Consider the following 23,711-nt stretch of genomic DNA (forward strand, 5'->3'; position numbering starts at 1 on the left):
TCAATTCACAGCATGACTTCCATAATCATTCATTTCACTGTGAATGAAAAATATTGGACTTATTGAGAGTAAAAAGATGTCAGCTTGAGAAAGTCTGTCCTGTGGGAATGCTTTGGTGAAGACACTCCAAGCCCTAACTTGTCTAGCCTCAGCCCTAGCAAGAGACAGCAGCTTAGCTGCAGGAGCTCTCTACAGCTTGGAGGAAAGAGAGCCCCTAGCGTTCTAACAACACAGGGCAGCCTGGCTCACCCTCGGAGGACACGCCCCGAGAGCATGCCTCACATCCGGGGGTGTGTTCCATCCCATGAGGGGCGTGTCCAGGCGTGTGGGGGCGTGCTCATCTCTGCGTAGGGGCGTGGCTTCCCGGGAAGGCGTATCAAACTCTCCTAGGGGCGGAGCTGGAGGGCGGGCTGGTTACTGAAAGTCAGGCTGAGAGTCGCGTTGTGGTGACGTCACAGAGCCGCGCTGGCTGAATCCAGTCCCAGTAGGGCGACTGTGGCAGCTTTTTCGCTGAGGGGCGGTGTACTGCCGGTGGCATGTTACCGGCTATGAAAACTGTGGAGGCGGAAGAGGAGTACGCGGAGGATTGTCCTGAACTGGTTCCCATTGAGACCAACAACCAAGAAGAGGAAAATCTTGACTTCATCACTAAGATTCCAGTCACAATTATCACCGGGTATTTAGGTAATTAGGGTCACCGCTCAGAAAAAGGCCGTGAACTGTGCTCTCGGAGGGGTGGGGGGTCTGCCGTGTCTCTTCAGACACCCGGGCCCCATGGCCGAGGACGAATGTCTTCGAGGTAGGGGCTGGGGTCTCTTTCTCCTCGCTTTTTCAAAGGTGGTTTTGAAACCCAGACACACCTTATTGTCCTGCGGCCTCTTGATGGCTAAGCTGTCTTCTTACCTTTGTGAAACTCATCCACCCCAGTTGAGAAGGAAAATAATAAAAGTCACCTGAGTTTGTTTTCTCATATGAGAAAAAAAAAGCAACAACAGGACCAACGGTCTGTGTTATTAAAAGATGCCCTGATCAAGAAAGATCAATAATAATAATAATGATAATAATAAATAGGATGCCCTGTATGCAAAATGCTCAGACCTTGCTTAGCTTAGGAGAGACCACATCACAGGAACCAAACTCTTCCAGTCTTTAGTGGAAAGTTTTTACTGTTGTAAACTGTCCCCCACCCTCCTTTTGAGGGCTGCTTGCGAAGCCCAGTAGGACATCGAGTTGGCGTAAGATGTTTGCCTTGAAGACTTTCTTAAGCTGGCGTGTTGGGGGTACATAGGGGATACCCGAAAACCCAGATTTGTGAACATGGGGCCGTTTTCTGAAGGACAGTTCGCGTGCTTATTTTTCGTTGTAAACATTTGCAGATACCCTTTTAAAACAGTGTAGGTAACAGAGTGCAACAACAAATGAGTGATTACAAAAGAGAATAAAGTGTACTCACTCCTGTGTGCTGCACGAGACGGCTGGACTTGGCACACCTTTTACACACGACTAAGAAATCACTGGTGCCTCTCCCCACCAGGTTTTTTGTTTGTTTTTCCTTCTAGAGTCAGACCAAGAGTATTCTAGAGTTTACTTGGGCCTGATTTTTATAAAGGAATAATGTTTTGGATTCAGAGGCTAGCTACTCCGTAGAAGTTGAGTAAATTCCTTGTTCAAAGGGCATGCTTCAGACGTGCCCCTTTGCCTTCCTGCATTTTGTTTACTGGAACAGTGCAGGTACCTAATGGCCTGAAGCTCTGGGGTCAGGACAAACCCTAGCAACCTCCTTGTTGCTGACTGAACCTAGGGGACAGTTGCTACCTTTGTCACTTCTTTTTGAAATACGGGGAAGACTCTTCCACTGACCTCCTACTTCCCACCTGTTTCTCCAGCTTCCACACATTGGTTTCATGTCTGTATAGTTTCAGTTTTGATGTCCTACTGGCAGCTCCAGACTTAACATGTCCAACACACTCCATAAGCTAAGACCTCCTCAAACCCTACTCCTGAGATTCCCAACCACCTGCAACACCAACAGTATCTCCTTCAAGAACTCTTAAAAGGAAAATAACCTAAAATGTTGAAGATATTAGTACCCTGATACTCCCTAACTCTCTCTTAGTTATACCCTGGGAAACTTGCAAATGTATTTTAGTAAACATGTTAAAACTGTGTGTAAAACTTTTTAGCATTACTGCTTGTGACAGTAAAATATTAGGGACAATCAAACCTACAGAAAAATGATGATACATTTCAATAGTTAAATTACACTGCTGTGCAGTTAAGGTGTTGTTAATTTTTAAAAATATATATATTCTATTATGAACTTTAGAATCTTTGGTTTACAAGATTGTTTTTCTTCTGCTTCAGAAGAACAAACTAGGTTATTATGCCACCTGCTGGATAAAATTAGTATAGTCTTACGAATTGACTGAATGGTCTTTTGTGTACACTTAATATCTCTGTATCCCATTTTATAAAATCAGTTTTATAGTAATACGCTGCTTACGCATACTAAAAGTAGCTTTATAGTCAATCTGAATTTATAGCTAGTTAGTGAATATTGAAGTAGGTTGAATAAGTTTAGGGAAGTAACCAAGTATTCTTACTTGAGAAAAGGGGCATCATGAAAGAAATCTACATATTTTTATTTTAAAAGTGTTATTTCTGTCTTTCTTTTTTTCTTTTGGTTTTTCCAGACAGGGTTTCTCTGTGTAGCTTTGTAGACCAGTCTAGCCTCGAACTCACAGAGATCTGCCTGATGCTGGGATTAAAGGTATGCACCACCACCTGGCATGAAGTGACATTTCTTAGAAACCATAATTAATTCTTTTATTAAGTGTAGATTTTAGATGCCCTTTATTACTGTACTTTAAGTTATGATGAAGACATATTTTAGTCATTAAGTTAGAAAACTGACTCAACTTGTAAAATTATTTGTAATTATGAAATGTACATAAGGAATATTATGATAGTTTTCAAAGATTGTTCTAATCTCTTCTGTAAAGTCCTCTGTACTATTGTTAAGTATGTTTTGAAAATTAGTCTTTGAGTTTTGTTGCTTTAACATATTTTATAGGTGCTGGAAAGACAACACTTCTAAACTACATTTTGACTGAACAGCATAATAGAAAAATAGCAGTTATTTTAAATGAATTTGGAGAAGGTAAGTAAAGTTCAATAACTGTAATATTGCAATAATATTTGAGACCCTTTATTCCACTGGTGAATTGGTACCCAGTACTTAAACTTAGATAGGATTCATAGTGACCTTATAACATGAGGTCACTATGAATAGTTTCAGAAATTAGGATTAATTTTTATTAAGCTAGCCTGGAGTATGCAGTGCAGTGGCAGAAGGCAACAAGAGAGACCATGCCTCAGCCAGGTGGGATCCAACTCCCCAAAGTTTGACCTCCACATACAGTCAGTACACATCAAACGCAAGGCCCTCCCCATACATGATAAGTGAAGTACATCTAAAGAGACTGATTGATTGATTGTGGTGCAAGTTTTCCGGTATGCTAAGAATATTCTCCCTCTCTCTCTGAGCTATGCTTTTAGCCATTAAAAATTGGAAGATTTCAGTGGCTGCAGAGATGGCTCAGAGGTTAAGAACACTGGCTGTTCTTCCAGAGGTCCTGAGTTCAATTCCCAGCAACCATATAGTGGCTCTCAACCATCTGTAATGAGATCTGGTGCCCTCTTCTGGTTTGCAGGGATATATGCAGGCAGAACACTGTATAAATAAATAAATAAATACATACATACATAAATACATAAATAAATCTTTAAAGCTGGGCATTGGTGGCTCACGCCTTTAATCCCAGCACTCAGGAGGCAGAGGCAGGTGGATTTCTGTGAGTTCAAGACCAGCCTGGTCTACTGAGCTAGTTCCAGGACAGGCTCCAAAACAATACAGTGAAACCCTGTCTCAAAAAACAAAAAATCAGAAAATTTCTAATAGTCATTTTCTAGCTTTTCGTTAATAGGTATTTTGTTGTGCACTGGTTATATTCATTATTTTTTACTGTTTTTCTTCATTTTGTAATGTTTTTATGGTTTTGCCTTTTGCAACATCCTCAGTACTTTTTAATAAAGTTTTATGTAGCCTAGTATTGCATGATACTCTGTCATTACCCTACTGAAATGTGTACAGAAAAATACATAAATGAACAATGAAAATTTTTTTTGAGACAGGATTTCTCTGTATTGTTTCTCTGTATTGTTTTAGAGGCTGCCCTGGAACTCGCTCTGTAGACCAGACTGGCCTTGAACTCACAGAGATCCTCCTTTTCTTTGCTATTTAAAATTTTTCCTTGGTATAGATACACTGTAAAACATCTAAAATAATAAAAAAAATCTAAGATCATTCTTGTGATAAACATCTCATGTGTACTTATTTCCCAGGTAAGCCTTACTAAGAGACTTTTTTTATTTGAATAAAAGTTTAATTTTTAAATGACTGCATGATACTGACTAAAATTCTTTGTCAAAATGAAGTAGAGTTTTAATATGTATTTAGAATCCTGAGCAACCTTATAACAGAAACCACCAACTTAGTGAGGAATTAAAAGGAAAACAATCTCATAAGAGATTGAAGAAATACAAAACCCAGTATTTCAAAAGCATATCAGTATACTTAGAAAGCTTATAATGAATGAGAAGAAAAAAAAGTCTTCATAGTAGCTCCTTATTAAGAAACAGAGTCAGACAACTAAGAATCTAGAAGAGGAAGAATTAATATGCTTATTAATTTTGGATTTGTCTTATTAACTTAAATTACTTTCTTAATATTTTATAAATATTTTATGTGTATAAGTGTTTTGCTTGTGTGTGTGTTTATACACCACATGAATGCCTGTGACACAAAAGAGGGTATTGGGTCTCCTGGAACTGGGGACTATAGCCAGTTGTGAGCTCCCATGTGGGTGCTGAGAATCAAATTTAGGTCTTTTGCAAGAGCAATGAGTGTTCTTAACTTTTAAGCCATCTCTTCAGCCCCCGTTCATTAAATTTTTTAAAATTAGCTGGGTGGTAGTGGTCCACACCTTTAGTCACAGCACTCGGGAGGCAGAGGCAGGTGGATCTCTGTGAGCTTAAGGCCAGCCTTATCTACAGAGCAAGTTCCAGGACAGCCTCCAAAGCTACACAGAGAAACCCTGTTTCAGAAAACAAAAACAAGCAAACAAACAAACAAACAAAAAAGTGTATGTGTGTGTATGTGTATGCAGAAGACTCTTGGAGGCCAGAAATTAGCCTTGAATCCCTTGGAGCTGGAGTTATAGGTAGTTGTCAGCTGTTCAGTGTGTAGTATGGGTGCTAGGAGCTGAACTCTGGTTCTGCAAGAGCAGCAAATGCTCTTAAGCCATCTTTACATCTTTGGGATAAGGTCTCACTGTGTAGCCCAGACTGAATTGGAGCTTGCTTTGGAGCCCAGTTGTATCTTAAACTGCAGATCCTTCAGCCTTAGACTCCTAAGTTTTGGGATTACAGGTGTACACCATGCCTGGCTCTATTTAAATCTTCAGAAAGAAAAGTTAAAATCATCTAGAGTACCATAATTTAAGTATTTGCTGAATTAAATACTGACTTTAGGTTTTACTTTTTTGTTGTTCAAAAGATGAGAGATTGTGGATTCCATCACAGAAAAGTCATCAGTATACTTTTTGAAACTTTTAAGCTGTTAATAGAATTTGAAGTTTTATTGGTTAATTTAGAATTATGAGAGAATGCATGTGCTAAGCTATAGTTTCTGTATTGGAATCTACTCTGTTTCTGAACATCCTCTTGTTTTTTGCTTGGCTAGTGAAAGTAATCTAAAGACTGCCTGTTCCTGTTTTTAGGGAGTGCGGTAGAGAAATCCTTATCTATCAGTCAAGGTGGAGAACTGTATGAAGAGTGGCTGGAACTTAGAAACGGTTGCCTCTGCTGTTCCGTGAAGTAAGGAGTGGGCTTACTATGTGCTTGTTGGATGACTTAAGATGTCTGTTGATTATATTTCCAGCTTTGGTTTTCCTGTGTAGTTTAACTGAATTTGCCTGCAAAGCTTGTATCATTGTATTTTTTGGATAGGATATACATTTGTTAGATTGTGCTTTCTTTAAATGTTCCTTGCTATTATTTTCTATTTGTTCTAATGTTCATAGTCTCTCATTGAATTTTTTAAAATTATTTTTCAGTATCTTATTTCATATGTAAAACAAAATTATTCTGAATTTAATGTGTCATTATTCTTATTTCCAAGTATTCAACCTCATTTTTTTCTTTAAAAATTTGTATTTTATGTGTATTGGTATTTTGTCTGCATATATGCCTGTGTACCACATTCATGCATCATGCCCATAGAGTCCAGAGAAGGCACTGAATACCTTGAAACTGGAGTCACAGACAGTTGTAAGCTACCATGTGAGTGCTGTGAATTGAACTCTCTGAAAGGTCAACAATTGCTCTGAGCCATCTCTCCATCCCCTAAGTATTCAATCTCTCTTAAATAAAAAATAGATGACTGTCATAAAAGAGAACAGTCATGGGCTGGGAAATGTCTGTGGGTAAAGTGCTTCCTACACAAGCTTGAAGACCCAGGTTAAAAACTGAGCATCAACATGGAAAGTCAGGTGTGGCAGTGTCAGCTTGTAATCCCAGTGCTGGGTAGGCAGGAAGACGGGTAAGATCTCCATTGGCTGGGCAGTAAGTGAAAGATCCTGCCAGAAAAACAATAGTGTGGGAAGCTATTGAGACAGACACCCAACATTGGTATCTGTCTTCTACATGCATATACACATCACCACACATGCCTACACATACAAACACATACAAAAGAGAGAAGAATCAGCCAAGCCTGGTAACACAGATTTGTAGTCATAGCTACTTGAGAGGCTGATGCAGGAGCCTCTTAAGGCCTATCTGGGTTACCAAGTGAGTCAAATCTAGCCTGGGCAACTTAATGAGATATTATCTCAAAATAAAAGAAAAAAGAGACTGGGAATGTAGCTTAGTAGTAGCATGCTTGCTTAGTGTATGTGTGGTTCTGTGTTCAAATCCCAGTATCAACACATAAACACACAAAGAAACAGAGAAAGAACCTTATGTTAAGTTACTGCTTAAGTTTCCATGGACAGTGTCCCCTTAGTTTCCTAAGCTTCCATAGGTCCTAGAAGAGTACTTGCCATAAAACAGCAACTCAGATAAATTATCTGATAAAATAATCACTTGGATAAATTGTCATAATTACTATATGTGCTGTTGACTTTTCTACATTATAGTGAATTAAGTTTCTCTTGCATTGCTTATAAATGTTTGGCACTCACTGAGTAATGCTTTTTGGAAAGAGGAAATAGTCATGAAGATTTTCTTAACCAAAAGGCACCACATTCAGTATTTACCTTAACTTTTGCTACTATAAGGATAAAAACATGTATTAAAACCTGTAATCCCCGCATTTGGGAGTGGAAGCAGGACAATTTACAGTTCCAGACAAGGTTGAGCTGTATAGTGAGAGGCTTCCCCTCCCCCCTCAAGGAAGTTATACTGCACCCTAATTCAGACTATAGTTAAAAGGTATGCAGTGACATTGTTCCTTTAATTTCGTATTGAACTACTCTAGACAATAAATTTCATCATTATACTGGTTTTCTTTTATAAAGCTGTAAAATAAAATACTGACTTTTATAACATCCCCTTTGCTTTTAGTTTTAATAAAAAATGAACTTATTACACATATCATATCTGTCTGTATTTGCATCTATTTTCTTATCATTAAATATTGGACATTTTATTAGGAACTTGAAGAAGGAGTTAATATTTGTATGTACCTGAAAACATTTTTGTGTTGTGTTGTGACTATTTTAAAACGTTCAGTTAGTCAGTTATTACTATGTTTTTGGTATTCTCAGGGACAATGGCCTTAGAGCTATAGAGAATCTGATGCAAAAGAAGGGGAAATTTGATTACATACTCTTAGAGACCACTGGACTAGCAGATCCTGGTAAGAAATGACATTATTAGTCACTAGCATATAGTTCTTTATACCTTAGAGAACTAGTTAAAATGAGATTAAGGCCTTATTTTTTGCGTATGGTGTGCATCCATGAATGTATACATGTTCAAATGTGTGTGGGCTTTTACCTTAGGTATTGATGATGTAGGGTCTCTCAATGAACTAAGAGCTGAACTTGTCACTTTTGCTAGTCTGGCTATCCAGCTTGCTTCAGGAATTCCCTGTCTCTAGCTTGTTTTTATTTACTTCCCCATGATGGAATCGCAGGTGGGTGGCCATGCCCACCCAGCTTTTATGTGGACGTTTTGGGTCTGGTCTTAACTCTTGCACAGGAAGTGCTTTTCCTGTTGAGCCCTAAAGCTTTTCTCTGGATTTAATTTTTGTTATTGTTCAAAAGAAGAGAAATTCTGGCTTGTGTCATGTAAGAGTCATCACTGTACTTCTTGAGACATTTAAGCTATTAATAGAATTTGAAGTTGTATTAATTGATGTAGAGTTATTGGTAGGAATAAGTTATTTTTTAATAAAGATTTGTGTGTGTGTGTGTGTGTGTGTGTGTGTGTTGCAAAAAAACCATGGATGCTTGGGAAGACTTATTTATTAAGGGATAAAATAGGGAAAACACACACTCAAACATACAGTGGGAGGCGACACCATTGCCTCTTCATCCACCAAGAAAGGATGGAGAAAGCTCCAGACCAGGTTACCAAATGGTGCATCAGGAATCCTTTCACATCCAAGCCAGAGAGAGAGTACAACCCCCACCACCCATGCTCAGTTCTTTTTGTTTGTTTGTTTGTTTGTTTGTTTGTTTTTCAAGACAGGGTTTCTCTGTATTGTTTTGGAGTCTGTCCTGGAACTTGCTCTGTAGGCCATGTTGGCCTCGAACTCACAGAGATCCGCCTGCCTCTGCTTCCCGAGTGCTGGGATTAAAGTTGTGCGCCACCAACACCCGGCCATGATCAGTTCTTAACCAGTCTATATCAGAGAAAACCATGCCCATATGGCTACTCGCCCTAAATGTCATTGACTAATCGGATTTAGCTCCCACAACATGTGTGTAACATATGTAACATATATGTACAGGTGCACAAAGAAGCCAGACGTGGGTGTCAGATCCCCTGGAACTAGAGTTACAGGTGGTTGTGAGCTACCTGACATGGGTGCTCTTGAGATTGAATAGGGTATCATTGGTCATTAAGGATTAGGCCCCAGGGGTCTGGAGAAATGGCCCAGCACTTAAGAGCACTGCTTGTTCTTCCAGAGGACCCAGTTTCAGTCCCAGAGCTCACATGGCAGCTCACAACCATCTGTAACTCCAGTTTTAGGGGATTCAGTTCCCTCATCTAGCAGATAAATATGCATGCAAAACACTCATAAATTACAAAAATTAATTAGTCCCCTGATGTTTGCATAATACATCAAAAGTCACTGGGGTCAGACCCCAAATCTTTGTGGTCTGGTGAAAATGTGGGAATTTGTTTTTGTTTTTAGCTGTGTTTTTTCTACACTTTATTTAAGGACATTTTCATTTTTTTATTACTGTGAATATTTTTTTCATGTCCAATTATTTGGTTCTATACTAGTGAGACCAATGAATTTTGCTTTGTTCTTTTAACTAGTCTAATTTTCTTCTAAAAATTATATTAATTTGCTTATATAGTTGGGTTTACAAGGTAAAGGGGTTACAGGGTGAAGGAGGGAGAGAAAATGAATGACTGAATAAATGAGAATGAATATGAATGTGAATGCTGTGGTACATGTGTGGAGTTCATGGGACAATCTGTGGGAGTCGGCTCTCTTTCTTCACCATGTTGGTCTTTTGTCTCTCCTCACCATGTGGGTCCTGGGACTAGACTCAAAGGATCAGGTTTGGCAGTGTGCCTCCTTGCCTGTTGAGCCATCTCTGGCTTCTAGTTCTCTTTTTTACTGTTTTTGAGTACCTTGTACATACTATGCCCTTAGCCATGTTTTAATTGTTCTGATTTATCTTCTGCAGGTATGTTTACTCTGATAGTCTTATGCTTTCTGTATGTCAGTAATCCCCCTCATACTGTTTTCTTCTCCTATTATAAATTAATTATTGATTAAGCAATGATGCTATTAAATTCATTCCAAATTTATTAGTGATATGAAGCCTCATATTATTCTACTATCTCTCTCTCCCTCTTGCCTTCAAGCTTGTTTTTGTATTCTATTGCTTTTAGGTTTTTTTGTTGTTGTTGTTTTGTATTTTTTTGCTACGAAGAGCTACTTCAAAGTTTTATTTGATTTCTTGGATTATGTTTCCTTTCAAAATGAATCCTTTGCCATATGTTGTTCTATTAAATTATTTCATTATTTTTCCCTTTCTGATGTTTATCTGTATTTGTTTTCCTCTGCTAAAATCATATGTGTGCTTTTGTGCCTGTTGTGGGAAAGTCAGAGGACTTTCTTTTACCTGTGTTCATTGATTCCTTTTAATATCTTCACTATCTTTTCTTTTTTTTTTTTCTGAGACAGGACAGGGTTCCTTTGTAGCTTTGGAGGCTGTTCTGGAACTCACAGGGATCTTCCTGCCTCTGCCTCCTGAGTGCTGGGACTAAAGGCGTGCACCTGATATCACCACCTGGCAATATCTTCACTATCTTGTGTGTGTGTGTGTGTGTGCGCGCGCGCGCGTGAGTGTGTGCGTGTGATTTTAGCTTTAACTTCTGCCCTCAAATATCGAGTGTGGCTTCCTTGGGTTTGTTCCCCTCACCTACAGTACATATTCAGTCCTTGATGCTGTGGTGCATCATTAGACCTCATGGCTCTTGTTCCTTTTGCTCTCAGTCCCACAAAGCAAATTCTCCCGACATAGAAGTAATTACATGTTTTTATTTGTGAAGTATTTGTTGTTATCATTGACACTTCCCCTTTATTGCTTTCCAGTTAGTCCTACATCTTGTGTTTTGGGGAGATAATAGTAGAATTTTGTAAACTATTCTTCTGGAACCTCTTTTGGGGGTGGAAATTGAGTTAGGAAAGACCATAATAACTCACTGTCTTAGCCAGTGTTCTGTTGCTGTGAAGACACACATAACCACAGCAACTCTTACAAACTGTGGGGCTTGCTCACAGTTTCAGAGGTTTAGTCTGCTATCTTCATTATAGGGAGCATGGCAGCACACAGGCAGACATGGTAGCTAAGAATTTTACATCTGGATCTGAAGGCAGCAGGAAGAGACAGACACTGGGCCTGGCCTGAGCATTTAAAACCCCAAAGACTATCCCCAGTGACATACTTCCTCCAACAAGGCCGTACATCCTAGTCCTGTTAAGTAGCACCATTCCCTAATAACCAAGCCTTCAAATATGTGAGCCTGTGGGGGCCGTTCCTATTCAAACCACCACCTTCACACAGAACTTTGTTTCCAATTTTGACTATTACACTTCTAAATTTATGGTTAGGGAACTGATCATTTCTTATTATTTGCTTGTTCTAATAAAATTTTGATATTTAATTTTTTAAAAAAAGTTTCAGGTTTTGAAGTAGGTAGATCCTGTAATATAATTCAGAACTTCTCAGCTTTGGCACGAATGATGTTTTGGATGGCAGTTATCATTTGTGAGGGGTGCTTTCTTGACCATTATAGAATGTTTAATAGCATCCCTGGTTCTGCCTACCAGTAGCACATTCCTAGAAGCAACTAGAATTATCTTCAGGCATTGCCTAATATTCCCTGGGGAGAAGAGTCATCCACTCCACTCCCTCATCTTTGCTATTCCTAAGCACCCACATTTATAGTCAGATAGTTCTTTCTTGTGCATCTTGTAAGGATTCTATCAGATGTAAATGACATTTAGAATAAAAGCTATAATACACATTTATAATTCATCCTTATATTCTTATATAAGACTTAGAGCCATTTATTTGAATAAAAAGCAGTGAGGTTTTAGAGTTATAAAACTACGATGCTGCCGGGCATTGGTGGCGCACGCCTTTAATCCCAGCACTCAGGAGGCAGAGGCAGGTGGATCTCTGTGAGTTCGAGACCAAGCCTGGTCAACCAAGAGAGTTCCAGGACAGGCTCCAAAACAATACAGAGAAACCCTGTCTCGAAAAACAAAAAACAAAACAACAACAACAAAAAAAAACTACGATACTAACATACCTACATATTTGGCTAAGTAAAGAAAATAATGCTTTTTTGTATCTTACTGTTTGGTGTCATGATGTAGTAAATTTACTCTTTTCTCCTTTATTAATTAAAACCATGTTTTTAGCCAAGAAAGTGGAAATAATTCTTATTGGCAATTCAGTTGTTTCTCACTTAGGAGACTGACACTCTCTGGTTCTTAGCTAAATAATTGTCATGGTAAAGTAATTTCCTTGAAAAGGACAGACATTGATTCTCCTCCTGTTACTCACAAATCCCATTTCAGTCAAATTGGAAAACTATTAAGTTTTTGGGAAAAAATCAATAGGTATCAGGAAACCATTAGGTCTTGTGGCCCTTGCTATATCTTGCATGAGTAATCACTATAAACAGCTGACAGGTGTTTCACTGTTGACACAGAGTGATGCTTAGCAGGACCACATCTTGTCAGAGTAGGTAGACAGCTTTAGACAGTAGGATGAGTTCAGTTATCCTTGTTTGCCCTGATGTTCATTCTTTTAGACAGCACCATTACTAACTGGGACAGTGGTGCTTTGAAAAATCAAATGCTTTCCTTTGCTGTCAGTTTCCTTTTCTTGTATTGCTGCACACTAATCAGAATGTGTGGTTTTGTGTTAAACCAGTTCCTGTCAAAAACAAATTTTAATTTCTTTCTTAGAAATATTTTTTCTTCGGGTGCATATTTTGTGCTTAGTACTAAGCAATATGTGACAATGAGTACCACTAGAGAACCTGTAATTTTTCTTGTTCTTTTTCTATAAAGATTACAAGTGGATTTGTTTTGGGCAAGTGAGTTTTGGAGTTAATGTGTTGTATTTGCTTTCCCTTGGGAGGAATTTATTATTTGTGAACTGTATGATAATCATAGTCAGGAAATGAAAAGACACATCCAATGTATACTCAGCTATTGTATCCAAATTGTTTCATAGTATTTATTGGTAAATTATTTTAGCATCAATAGAAGCATGATGTTTGATAAATGCTAAGATTTATTGTTTTTATAAAAAGGGAGAGGAATAGGATGACTGCAGATCTTGAAAAGTCCTATCACTGTAATTCTCATAAAAAGATTGAAGTATAGGTTTAGTTTGTATATGTTTTTAGCAGCTAATTCCACTGGTGAAAAATAAGACTGTTAAAATTGTGTTTTGTAATTTGAAGAAATACTTTATTTGATGAATATTATTATATTATATATTTTCAGGTGCAGTGGCTTCCATGTTTTGGGTTGATGCTGAGTTAGGGAGTGATATTTATCTTGATGGTAAGTTAAAATATTTCTTGTGTTTTTAGGTAAGGTTTATTTTATGGTTGAGCTCATTTTGTTTATATTGCAGTTATAATTCTTACACCATTGTTCTTTTCAAACTTGTTTAATTTTTGATGGATCAAGTTTTTGTTGATAAGCGATTCTAAAGTCCTGGTCAGTGATAAAACTGCATTTTTAGGAATTGCTCTCAAGACTTTTACTCAGGCTTTCCTTTCAAAATCTCTATAGATTGCTTGTATCCTCTGTTGCCATGGTGCACTTAGTATAAAGGTAGATCTTTGTAGCTAGTTAGGAAGACCCGGGAAAGGTTATATTCCTGCTTTCATTCCTCCTTCCAGATGAGAATTCAGAGTGCTGTATGTGTACATACACTACCTAACTCTTGTCAGTCTGTGTAAATTTATAAGCTCGATACCACTTAGTGTAGCAGCTATATTCACTTTGCCCTGTCAGTTCTCATTTCTTCTCTTTATATTTCTTTAAACCAGTCATATAGACTATAGGGTAAGAATCATTGAATGTTTCAGATAGCCAGGCGGTGGTGGTGCACACCTTTAATCCCAGCTCTCAGGAAGCAGAGACAGGTGGATCTCTATGAGTTCAAGACTAGCTACAAATTCCAGGGCAGGCTCCAAAGCTACAGAGAAACCGTGGCTAGAAAAACCAGAAAAAAAAATGATGTCTCAGATTCTTTAAACATTAAATATTTAGAAAAGCTTTATTTTTATTGTGAAAATAAAAATAACCTGTCTTGTGTTAATTTGTCTTATTTCATTATATATTATGGAATGAATCTTCATTTGGACTTTAAAACTTTTAAACACCAAAGAAGTTTTATTTTATTATTGACTTAATTTTTAAATTTTATTTTATAAATTTTTTCATTTTTTAGAAACAGCTAGTAATTCAATATATATTTGAAACATAATTGCTTATTCCTGAGAATGAGTTAATTTGCTGCATTGGTAAGAGAAAAAGTACTTCATTGAATAATATTTATGAACTGAAGGATGTTTTAATTTTCCTTCTTAAGTATAGTTGCATAAAGCTGACAACTTTAAGGAGTGACTAACTTGTTTATATTTTTTGTAGGTATCATAACTGTTGTAGATTCAAAATATGGATTAAAAGTAAGTTGAGTAAATATAACTTGCTAATTGTCAAGGAGAAAGAATGGAGGGGCTGGTTGTATTATTTCCTGTTTCTGTTAAAATTTTCTTAAGAAAAACCTTTTTCAAAATAATAGTCAGCAGGGCAGTGGTGGTGCACACCGTTTTAATCCCAGCACTCAGGAGGCAGAGACAGGTGGATCTCTAAGTTTGAGATGAGCCTGGTCTACGAACTAGTTCTAGGACAGCCTCCAAAGCCACAGAAATCCTGTCTCAAAAAACAAACAAACAAAAAAAAACGAAAAAAAAAGAATGTTTGGATATGTGTTACTTCTCACTATAATCTATTCCCACTATTGGTTTTTCTTTATAGAAAAAAAAATCAGAGTTCGAGGCCAGCCTGGTCTACAAAGTGAGTTCCAGGACAGCCTCCAAAGCTACAGAGAAACCCTGTCTCGAAAAAACCAAAAAAAAAAAAAAAAAAAAAAAAAGAAAAGAAAAAGAAAAAAATCAGCTTAATAAAATATATGAGATTTTAGTTTTGTGAAGAACTGTTAGCAAACACAAACTATAAATTAGTTTTTTAGATAAAATACTGACCTATTTAATTTTGAAGAAATAAAATTAGTGCTTAATAAGAAGAGATTCTTCATTAAATGATACAACTGCTGAGGTTTTTAAGTGTATTTCTTTAGCTTCAACTTAGAAAATGCACTCAAATGCTTATTGCTGCATAAGGTAAAATAGCACTTCCCAGTAGTTCCATGGAGGCTGGGTATAGTGGTGCACACCTTTTGTCTCAGAAGTTGGGAGGTAGAGACAGTGGATGTCAGTAGTTGGAGGGCAGCTTGATCTACATAGTGAATTCCAGGCCAGCCAGTGAGAATCTGGCTCAGAAAACAAACAAAATTTCTCGGGAGTTAAAAATCAGTGTTTATACATTAGTTGAGTATTTTACCTATTGATGTATCTAAACTTAATTTTTATGTTGGTCTTTCTTCCAAGTCTTCAATGAAATTATGTTGTGAGAAAATTTGTCAGGTCTGTTCAAATGGCTATCAGTCTACTTTACTGACCCTTTATACCTCAGCTCTCAGTACCCTAATTTGAGACATTTGAATCTTGTTCTAGAATTTGCAATCTAAACTTATGAATAGAATAGGACTCAAAGAAAGATTGCAAATATCACAGTTTTATTCATACTGTTTAGCCTATGCAATCCTGAATCCAGGCTGTCCTCAAACTCATAACCCTTACCCTACATCTCCTGAGTACTAGGGCTTTAGTTGTGGTTCACTACACTTTGCTTAATGGGTTTCTTCTTAAAAAAAAAAGTTGTAATTTGTTTTAAAAAGATTTTTTAACATAGATTTAACTATAGGCATTCAGAGCTGGGATAAGAGGTAGGGAGGGAAAGAGAGAGAAACAGACTTCTCAACAGAAAAATAATCATGTTAATGGTTATTTTCAAATAATATTTCAAGAAAATGTGAATGGAGATAGTTAAAAAAAAAAACACTAGAAGCAACGGGCGTTGGTGGCGCATGCCTTTAATCCCAGCACTCGGGAGGCAGAGGCAAGAGGATCCCTGTGAGTTCGAGGCCAGCCTGGTCTGCAGAGCGAGTTCCAAGACAGCCTCCAAAACAATACAGAAAAACCCTGTCTCAAAAAACAAAAGCAAACAAACAAAAAACCACTAGAAAACTTAATGTTTCTCATTTTGAACATTTTTATAGGCATGTTTGAATTAATTTCCTCTATAAATTGTTTCAGAAATTTAGGGTACCTAAGATAGCAGCTAGAACATTTCATTTGCTTTTTTATATAGATTTAGCATGCTTTACTCAAAGTCAAACTGGTGTTTTATGTTTATAGTAATAGTTTTATATTTGTAGTTAGACATAGAGAGGAATTAAATAGAATCTTTTACTGGCATGATGAAGACCCCAAAACAAAGCAGTGTTCTATGCAAACACAGTATACATTTAACCCCTTGTCACCTTGATAAAACCTCTTAAATTATTAAATCAATATACCTACACAAAACTGACATACTGTCAGGATAATGGAAACTTTAGATTTTCCAAGTCAGATGTCAGATAAATAACTTTGCCTTTATATAAAGAATTTGCCAACTTGTCCAATTCCTCTGGTTGCAAAGCTTGACCTCAGTAGCTGCTTGTGATTCAGAGAATTCTGAGGCTGTACAAGTAATGACAGTTGGATAATGGGCAGCAATTTAAGGGTGTCATGCTTCACAGAGCCAGCCCATCACAAGTAAAGCTGAGAAATGGTACCCTGTGGCCAGCCAGCCAAATTGAAACTGAAGTGGTAATTGATATCATGGGCTATCACTCTAATGGGATTGTCACCCATTGATCTGAAATATTCATTTTTTAATCATGGGCAAAGAATTGGACAACTTAAAATGACAGCTCTCTATTCTCAAGGCTTGACATCTAGGCACTGACATGGTTCTTTTCAGTTCTACAAATGTGACAGCATTTAATGCAATAGAATCAATGAATGAAGTTTACACATAAAAGGTCAAGTAAGAGGTTTCTTTTTGAGTCTTCTGTTGTATTACACAAGCTATTGAAACAATTCTGTAAGAAATCAGTTTGGCTTGGAAAAGTCCAGAAAAATAAATAGGCATTATGCGATAATTTGTTTTCAAAGCTGAAACTACTTTAGCTCTCTAACCAGTCCTTGTTTTTTTGTTTTTGTTGTTGTTGTTGTTTTAATGCTGCTATTTCTCTCCTTTTTCTTTGTCTGATGGCAGACATCTTTGACATTGAATTTGTTTCCACTGTGGTCAGCACAGTTCTTTCTTAGTTAATAAATTTTTAGACCATTTTGATTTATTTTCTTTGTTTGCTCATGGTTTTTTGTTTTCCCCCTTGCAGGAAAGAACTCCTGTAGCCCTTCTTGAAGTTGTAACTATAGTAGTAATTTATCTTGAATTTTTTTTTTTGTTCCTCAATTTTATTGAGCCATACCCATAAATAAAAGTTATAGATTTAAGGTATACAATTTGCTACCCTGATCTGTCTGTGTATATGTCCTAAAGACATTGTGAAACAACCAAATACCAACCTTGTCCATCTACTTGCATAGTTAACAGTTTTTGTTAGCATATAGGATGAGATCATTCTGGAAATTTCTATTACCCCATCCCATAGTCCTAATTATAGTTGCCATGCTATAATTAGCTTTCCAGAATAAATTTCCAGAATCTATTCCTCCAGAGAATCTAGGACATGTGCACATTGGCCACCATCTCCCCTCATTTTGTTTGTCACGGTAGGCCACATTGGGAGTGTGAACTTTTTCTCTTTGAATGTGTTGGCTTTTAGCTTCATTAGTACTAAAATTATTATTGCCTCTTTTGAAGTATAAACAAAAGCTACAGCCTTTAGCAGAGATGAGGAATTCCTTGGAGATAGGTATTTTTTTGTTGTTGTGTTTTACTTTTAGTAAACTTTTTATTGTATGCCTCTATAGGTAGAATAGAATATCAAAATTTAAATTCTTGTTCTTATTTTATAAATGGAAGTCTGACTTATGACCAAATATCTTCTGAATAGCAAACAAGGTTTTGGTCTTTTTGCTAAGCTTGGCTTGGGGAGGTAGAACTTTCATAAGGGAACTGTAGGGCTGATACTCAGAAAAATAAGTGTTAGTATACATTTACTACTTTTAACATTTAGAAAATTTTCATATGTGCATAGGCAGGGCATTTATCTCTTTTTCTAGGATCATCACATGTACTTGTAATCAGGTTGTACAAATTGCCAGCCTTTCATTTTGGGAGATTTTAAGTAATTTTTGTTTTTAATCTCTTATCTGTCCAAAGATAATCAAATGTTAGTGTGTCCCATTTAGTTCTGATTGAAAATCTATCTTGGATAAATGACTTAAAACATTGCAGGTTGTTTTGTGAAACTGCCAGACTTTTTAAAATTACATTTAAGAAAAATTTAAAGTCATTAAATTTTAATATCTTTTTTACATGTTTTAGAGTCACAATCAGATGCATGTATTGGTATGCATGCAAATGAAGCCCAGTGGAGCAGCTTCAGAAATATTTCAGCTTTAAAGATTAATGCATAGGATCATTCAGATGCAGATTTATCATTTTGACTGCTCAGTGGAAAGAGATATGCTGCTGTATGTTTTATACCATTTTTAAAATAACAGATTTATGTGTCTATATCAGCAAATAGGATTGTTAGCTACAGTTCATTTATAGACTGTTCTAGGACCTGATGGTAGCTTTATTCTATCATACTAAATGGATTTACTAACAATAAGAAGCCATGAATAATTATGAAAACATGAATATTAGATTTGGTCTTTTGTCATGGAGTAATTATTGATACAATACACTCTGTTCTGTGAGCTCTGTAACTGGGGAGTAAGTATGTGGTTGAATTTATAAAATTGTATTAAGAAATGAAATGACTATGTCACTGTCATGACTTTGGGTCCTTTTTGTTCTGTTGTATTTGGTAAACTTTTAGAAGAAAAAAAGATCACGTTTTTACTCTTAACCAAGTCTATTAAATAATCTTCATTGTGTCTTAAGTTCTAAGCTCTAATAATCACCTCCCCATGAATTGTGAAACTAGCCTGACAAAATATGATGTAATTTGTACATAATTCTAAGTATATTCTTATGTAATTGTTAAGTAGCATTCTGCATAAGACTGGTTGTACATGGCATAACAGCTTTTAAAAAAGATTTTAAATTGTGTTCACTTTACTTCTATTAAGTGAGTTTTTAATAAAAAATAATCTGGTGGTAGTATGTAAAAACAGTATTCTGTGATGATGAGGGCATTAGATTGAAGTTCTTTTATATATATATAAATAATGAAAATAGCTACTTCTCATTGTCATGATGTCTAAATGAGTTAAAATGTTTTAAAAATGAAATTATTTTTGATTTTGAGCTTAGCCCTTAATGGTTAAGCCATCTCGCCAACCCAAAAATTAAATAATTTATAAAATTTGATTAGAGCGTAAAATGTTGATATCTAGTTGTCTGTGGTCCTGAGTAGCCAGTCTTTTGTTGTGATTGGGAGTCTCTGTTGAGAGGTAAGGTGATAGGTTGAAAACATGAATTTGCAGAAGACAACCCCTGGTAACCCTTATGGCATAGATGCCTTAAGGATATAAATAGTGTTGAGAGAGGAGCTGCCTCTGGAGGTGAAAAGTATCTCATGGCCTTCTAAGTCAATTATAGTAACTAACTAAATAAATCTTTCTACATTTGTATTTAGTAGTGGAACTTGAAGTCTCATTAAGATTTTAAAAAAGGTAGCTTTAAAGTAAAATCCTTTTTTGACATTAGATTTTATATTATATTAGAGTAATATTTTAAAATTTTGTTTTGTTCAGCATTTAACTGATTGACATTAGATTTTATATTATATTAGAGTAATATTTTAAAATTTTGTTTTGTTCAGCATTTAACTGAAGAAAAACCCGATGGCCTTGTCAATGAAGCTGCGAGGTATTCAAATTTAAAGCTTACATTGATTGCTAACTAGCCAGAGAGAAGAAGATAAGTAACATAAAAGCAAAACGATAAGTACTAAAAATATGAAGATAGTTAAGGCAAACTTACTTTCTTTTCCTTCCACACATTATTGCTGACTACCCATCATGGACTAATTAATGACTAGCATTTTATTTAAACCATTAATATTGTGTGATAAAATGAGTGGTGGGCGCAGGACTTAGTTGATTTGATGAACTTACAAGATTTTAGCATTTAGAAGCATTTGACTCTAATGCTGAGTCGTTGGAATTGGGGTCAAACAAGCTACCGTTGCACCACGAGGCCAGCTGGAGTCTTTGGAATTGAAGAATTACTTTGCTCCCTTAGAAACTGTCTCAGTCCTCCCTGTTACTAAGTACAGAGGAGCAAATACTGAAACACTTTTGACTTGGCACTTAAAGCAGTTTTAAGTACTTTTATGTTCTTAATTGTTTTGTCTGTAGATTTACAAGTATTCAAATTAGTTTCCCTACCCTAAGCATATTTTTACTAATGGGATGTAGGTATTGAAACCAAATATGCTGCTGGGCTTAAGAGTGAGGCCTCCTGGGATATGCTACAGATGACCTCAGCACAGGAAAATAGGACTGTAAGCAAGTAATTCCTTGTTATTTTGGAGTTTGATGATTGAATTCTTTTGTAATCCTTCCTAAATATTGTGTCATTATGTACTTGTGACTTAATTAAAATGAATTTTAATATGATTGAAACTTTTTCCTCCTGAAATGGTTATTATAGAAAGTATACATAAGCTAAATAGATAATATCAGAATGTTGTGAAGTCCATGAAAGATTAAATAGAAGGTCTCCAATAAAAGATTGTGACGGTTAATATTTTGGAATATGTACATACAGTCTTCAGCCACATTAAAATACTTAAATAGAAGTAGGATTATGATATACAATATTTTATTTGCTTATGTTCTTTAATTTATATCTTAAGAACAGAATTAGAAATTGTTGTAATTTAAGAAAAGCAGCACTTGAAAGATGCCATGAGACAGGGATCGAGCAGAGGAGGTTTTTGTTTTTTGTTTTTTTAAGGTAAAAGGATCATAAGGGGAAAGGGAAGGGAAGGGGGGGAGACCAGCAGCAGGAGCAGCAGGAGAGAGGAGAGAGGGAGAGGGAGAGGGAGGGAAGGAGAGAAGGAAGGGAGAGGAAGAAGGAGAATGGAGGTAGACAGGACCCTTTTAAAAGGGACATAATGAATATACACAGATGGTGCTCTTAGTGGCTGCAGCTGAGGGCATAACCCATCAGAACCCCAAAGACAGACCAGTACAGATGCCCGAATACCAACAGAAACTAATAATACAGTCATTAGAATTTCATGTAGAATTGGGGGAAATAATCTGTTATATAGCATTTTATCAGTTGGGTTATTTAACTGGGATTTCTGTGTATCTAATTCACAATAATAAATACATATTCATAGGGATGAAGAAGATATTTATATAAGATCTTGATATATTTTTTGAAGTATAGTATTCTAAAGCAAACTTTTTATTTTAAGTTACCTTTTCCCTGTATTTTGAAAATTGTGGTGAATTTTGCAGTTTTTATCTAATAGGCTGTCCTTATTCTCATCATAATGTGTAACTGAATTTTATGCTTTTCTTTAACATATGTGTGCATGTGTACAAACACACACACACACACCATGAATTAAAAATTATTCTCAGATTAAAAACTCTGGAGGCTTATCTTTATAGAATCAGTAACATAATTTTTGGATGAGCTTACATAATGACATGAAATTTTCTGTAGAATGAGTAGATTGGGAGTAAACTGAAGCCACACTAGTTCTTAATTGGAATGTTGATTTAAATGTTGTTGTGATTTCTTAACAGTTTTTTTCTGATACTTTGCTGTTTTAGGCAAGTTGCTTTGGCAGACATGATTCTTATCAATAAAACAGACTTGGTTTCAGAAGAGGAGCTAAACAAATTAGCTGCAACTGTCAGGTATAGTAGATAGTACTTGACTATTGCATTTTAAAAGCCGGAAGTAAGAATGTTGGAGGAGATAGATATGTTTACCTAAGTGTGACAGTTTGTACATGTATTGAGGTGTCACGCAGCACCCCCTTTATGTACAGTTTTTAAATGTCAATTAAAAAATAAACCTAAATTCATTTTTAAAGAACAATGAAAATTATGTTAAATGCCTTCAAACATAAATTTTAATATGTAAAATATTTTTGCCATGATTGTTGTTGTAAATGAACATACGATCCAAGGTTGACTTCCTTCAGAGATCATTAAAGAATCACATATATTGTTCTTGACTAATTGATTGTTAAATAAATAGAAATATATATGAAATAATTCACCAATGCTTGCAAAACAAAATTTGGAATTTTTAGGCTGATATTCTAGGTCCACCAACTTCCTTTATAAGTTTTCATTTCCTATCTGTTCTTTGACTCTTTCTTAAGGTCAAGCCTCCTTAACTCCCTAAGACAGTTAATTCACTTTTTCATGTATATCTTACCAGGTCCCACCTACTCACAATATTTTCTCACTTGCCAGTTTCTGAGTCCATTCCCTCCTTTATAATATATATTATATATTTTCATCTGTAGAGCCTATTTTCTCTTTTCCTTTCATTCCTTAATGAAGTCTTCCTTGCTCAGATTATGTCACTTCCCTTGAATCCTTGATTTTAATGGTTTCCTTAATTGTCAACTCTGCTTTGTCTTCCAGCTTGCTTTATGTCTACATTGCCAATGTTCATGGCTAATCAAAATAGAACAGTATGAATGATACTGTTACTAATAAATAAGATAACAGTCATTTTGCTAGCTGGTTTGAAGAGTCCCATTTTCTTTGAAACCAAAGGTGAATTTTTCAAATGAGGGTAAAGTCCAGGGACTGTGTCTTGAATTGTTTTGTAAGACCTAAATTAGACAGTACCATATATTTCAGTAACTTTCCTTATTGGTCACTTTTAGTGATTATAGAGTTATAACGAATTAGCATTACCATATCTGATCAAATTTCTGTTGACCTTACATGTTGACTGTAGTACCACTAGTTTATATAGTATATGTTATAAAACTGAATCAAAAATACATAACTCATTAAGAGGTCATTTGTAGTGATTATGATTACAAGAGAAAGGAATTCATGCTTTTTCTTCTATTTTTTCTCATATCTTAATGATAATATCTTTAGGTTTTACTATAAAAAGTAATGTCTCCTATAGAAGGCAGATAATATTGCATAATGTTTAAGAATATGGAGTTGAAGTCTACCTTGGTTGTAATTCTTGATCTGTTTCTCACTGTTTTTAGGGGGTTTACTTAAGCTTCTTAAACATTGTCTTCAAAACAAGAATAAAACATATCTTACAAGTTTGCTTTAAGTAGTACATGAGCCCTGTGGAATTTCTGGTGAGCCATGCCCAGTGCCTGTCACTATGAGTGTTTCCTGAGCAGTTATTATAGGGGAGAGTTGCAAAGAGAAGATTAAAGTAGTCCAAAAGTGAGACTTAACCTCAGAGTCATTGCACACAGGGAGGCTTATCCATGGGAACATATCCAACAAGCAGCACATATTTTAGCTATGTATCTGTAAAGAAAAGAGAATTAATGCTACAAAAATACATAGGTATTCACAGTATTTAAAGG

At 36.0% G+C, this 23,711-nt stretch overlaps 1 protein-coding gene across 3 annotated transcripts in view; it reads left to right on the top strand.

Moving 5' to 3' along the window:
* Positions 1 to 438: 438 nt before the first annotated feature.
* Cbwd1 (COBW domain containing 1) overlaps positions 439 to 23,711 on the top strand; it is a 42,173-nt gene continuing 18,900 nt past the window's right edge. Inside the window, exons 1-8 of one of the 3 annotated variants that reach the window (XM_040746195.1) lie at positions 439 to 684; positions 3,074 to 3,160; positions 5,841 to 5,937; positions 7,890 to 7,981; positions 13,340 to 13,399; positions 14,498 to 14,535; positions 19,986 to 20,032; positions 21,958 to 22,044. In XM_040746195.1, coding sequence (XP_040602129.1) covers positions 537 to 684; positions 3,074 to 3,160; positions 5,841 to 5,937; positions 7,890 to 7,981; positions 13,340 to 13,399; positions 14,498 to 14,535; positions 19,986 to 20,032; positions 21,958 to 22,044 — 656 coding nt within the window. In that variant the 5' untranslated portion in view covers positions 439 to 536. Of the gene's footprint in view, positions 685 to 3,073; positions 3,161 to 5,840; positions 5,938 to 7,889; positions 7,982 to 13,339; positions 13,400 to 14,497; positions 14,536 to 19,985; positions 20,033 to 21,957; positions 22,045 to 23,711 lie in introns of those variants that run through there. The other 2 variants (XM_005063731.4, XM_021225279.2) reach the window with 2 other exon arrangements.

Source organism: Mesocricetus auratus, unplaced genomic scaffold, assembly GCF_017639785.1.
Source record: "Mesocricetus auratus isolate SY011 unplaced genomic scaffold, BCM_Maur_2.0 Super-Scaffold_4256, whole genome shotgun sequence".
Classification (NCBI taxonomy): domain Eukaryota; kingdom Metazoa; phylum Chordata; class Mammalia; order Rodentia; family Cricetidae; genus Mesocricetus; species Mesocricetus auratus.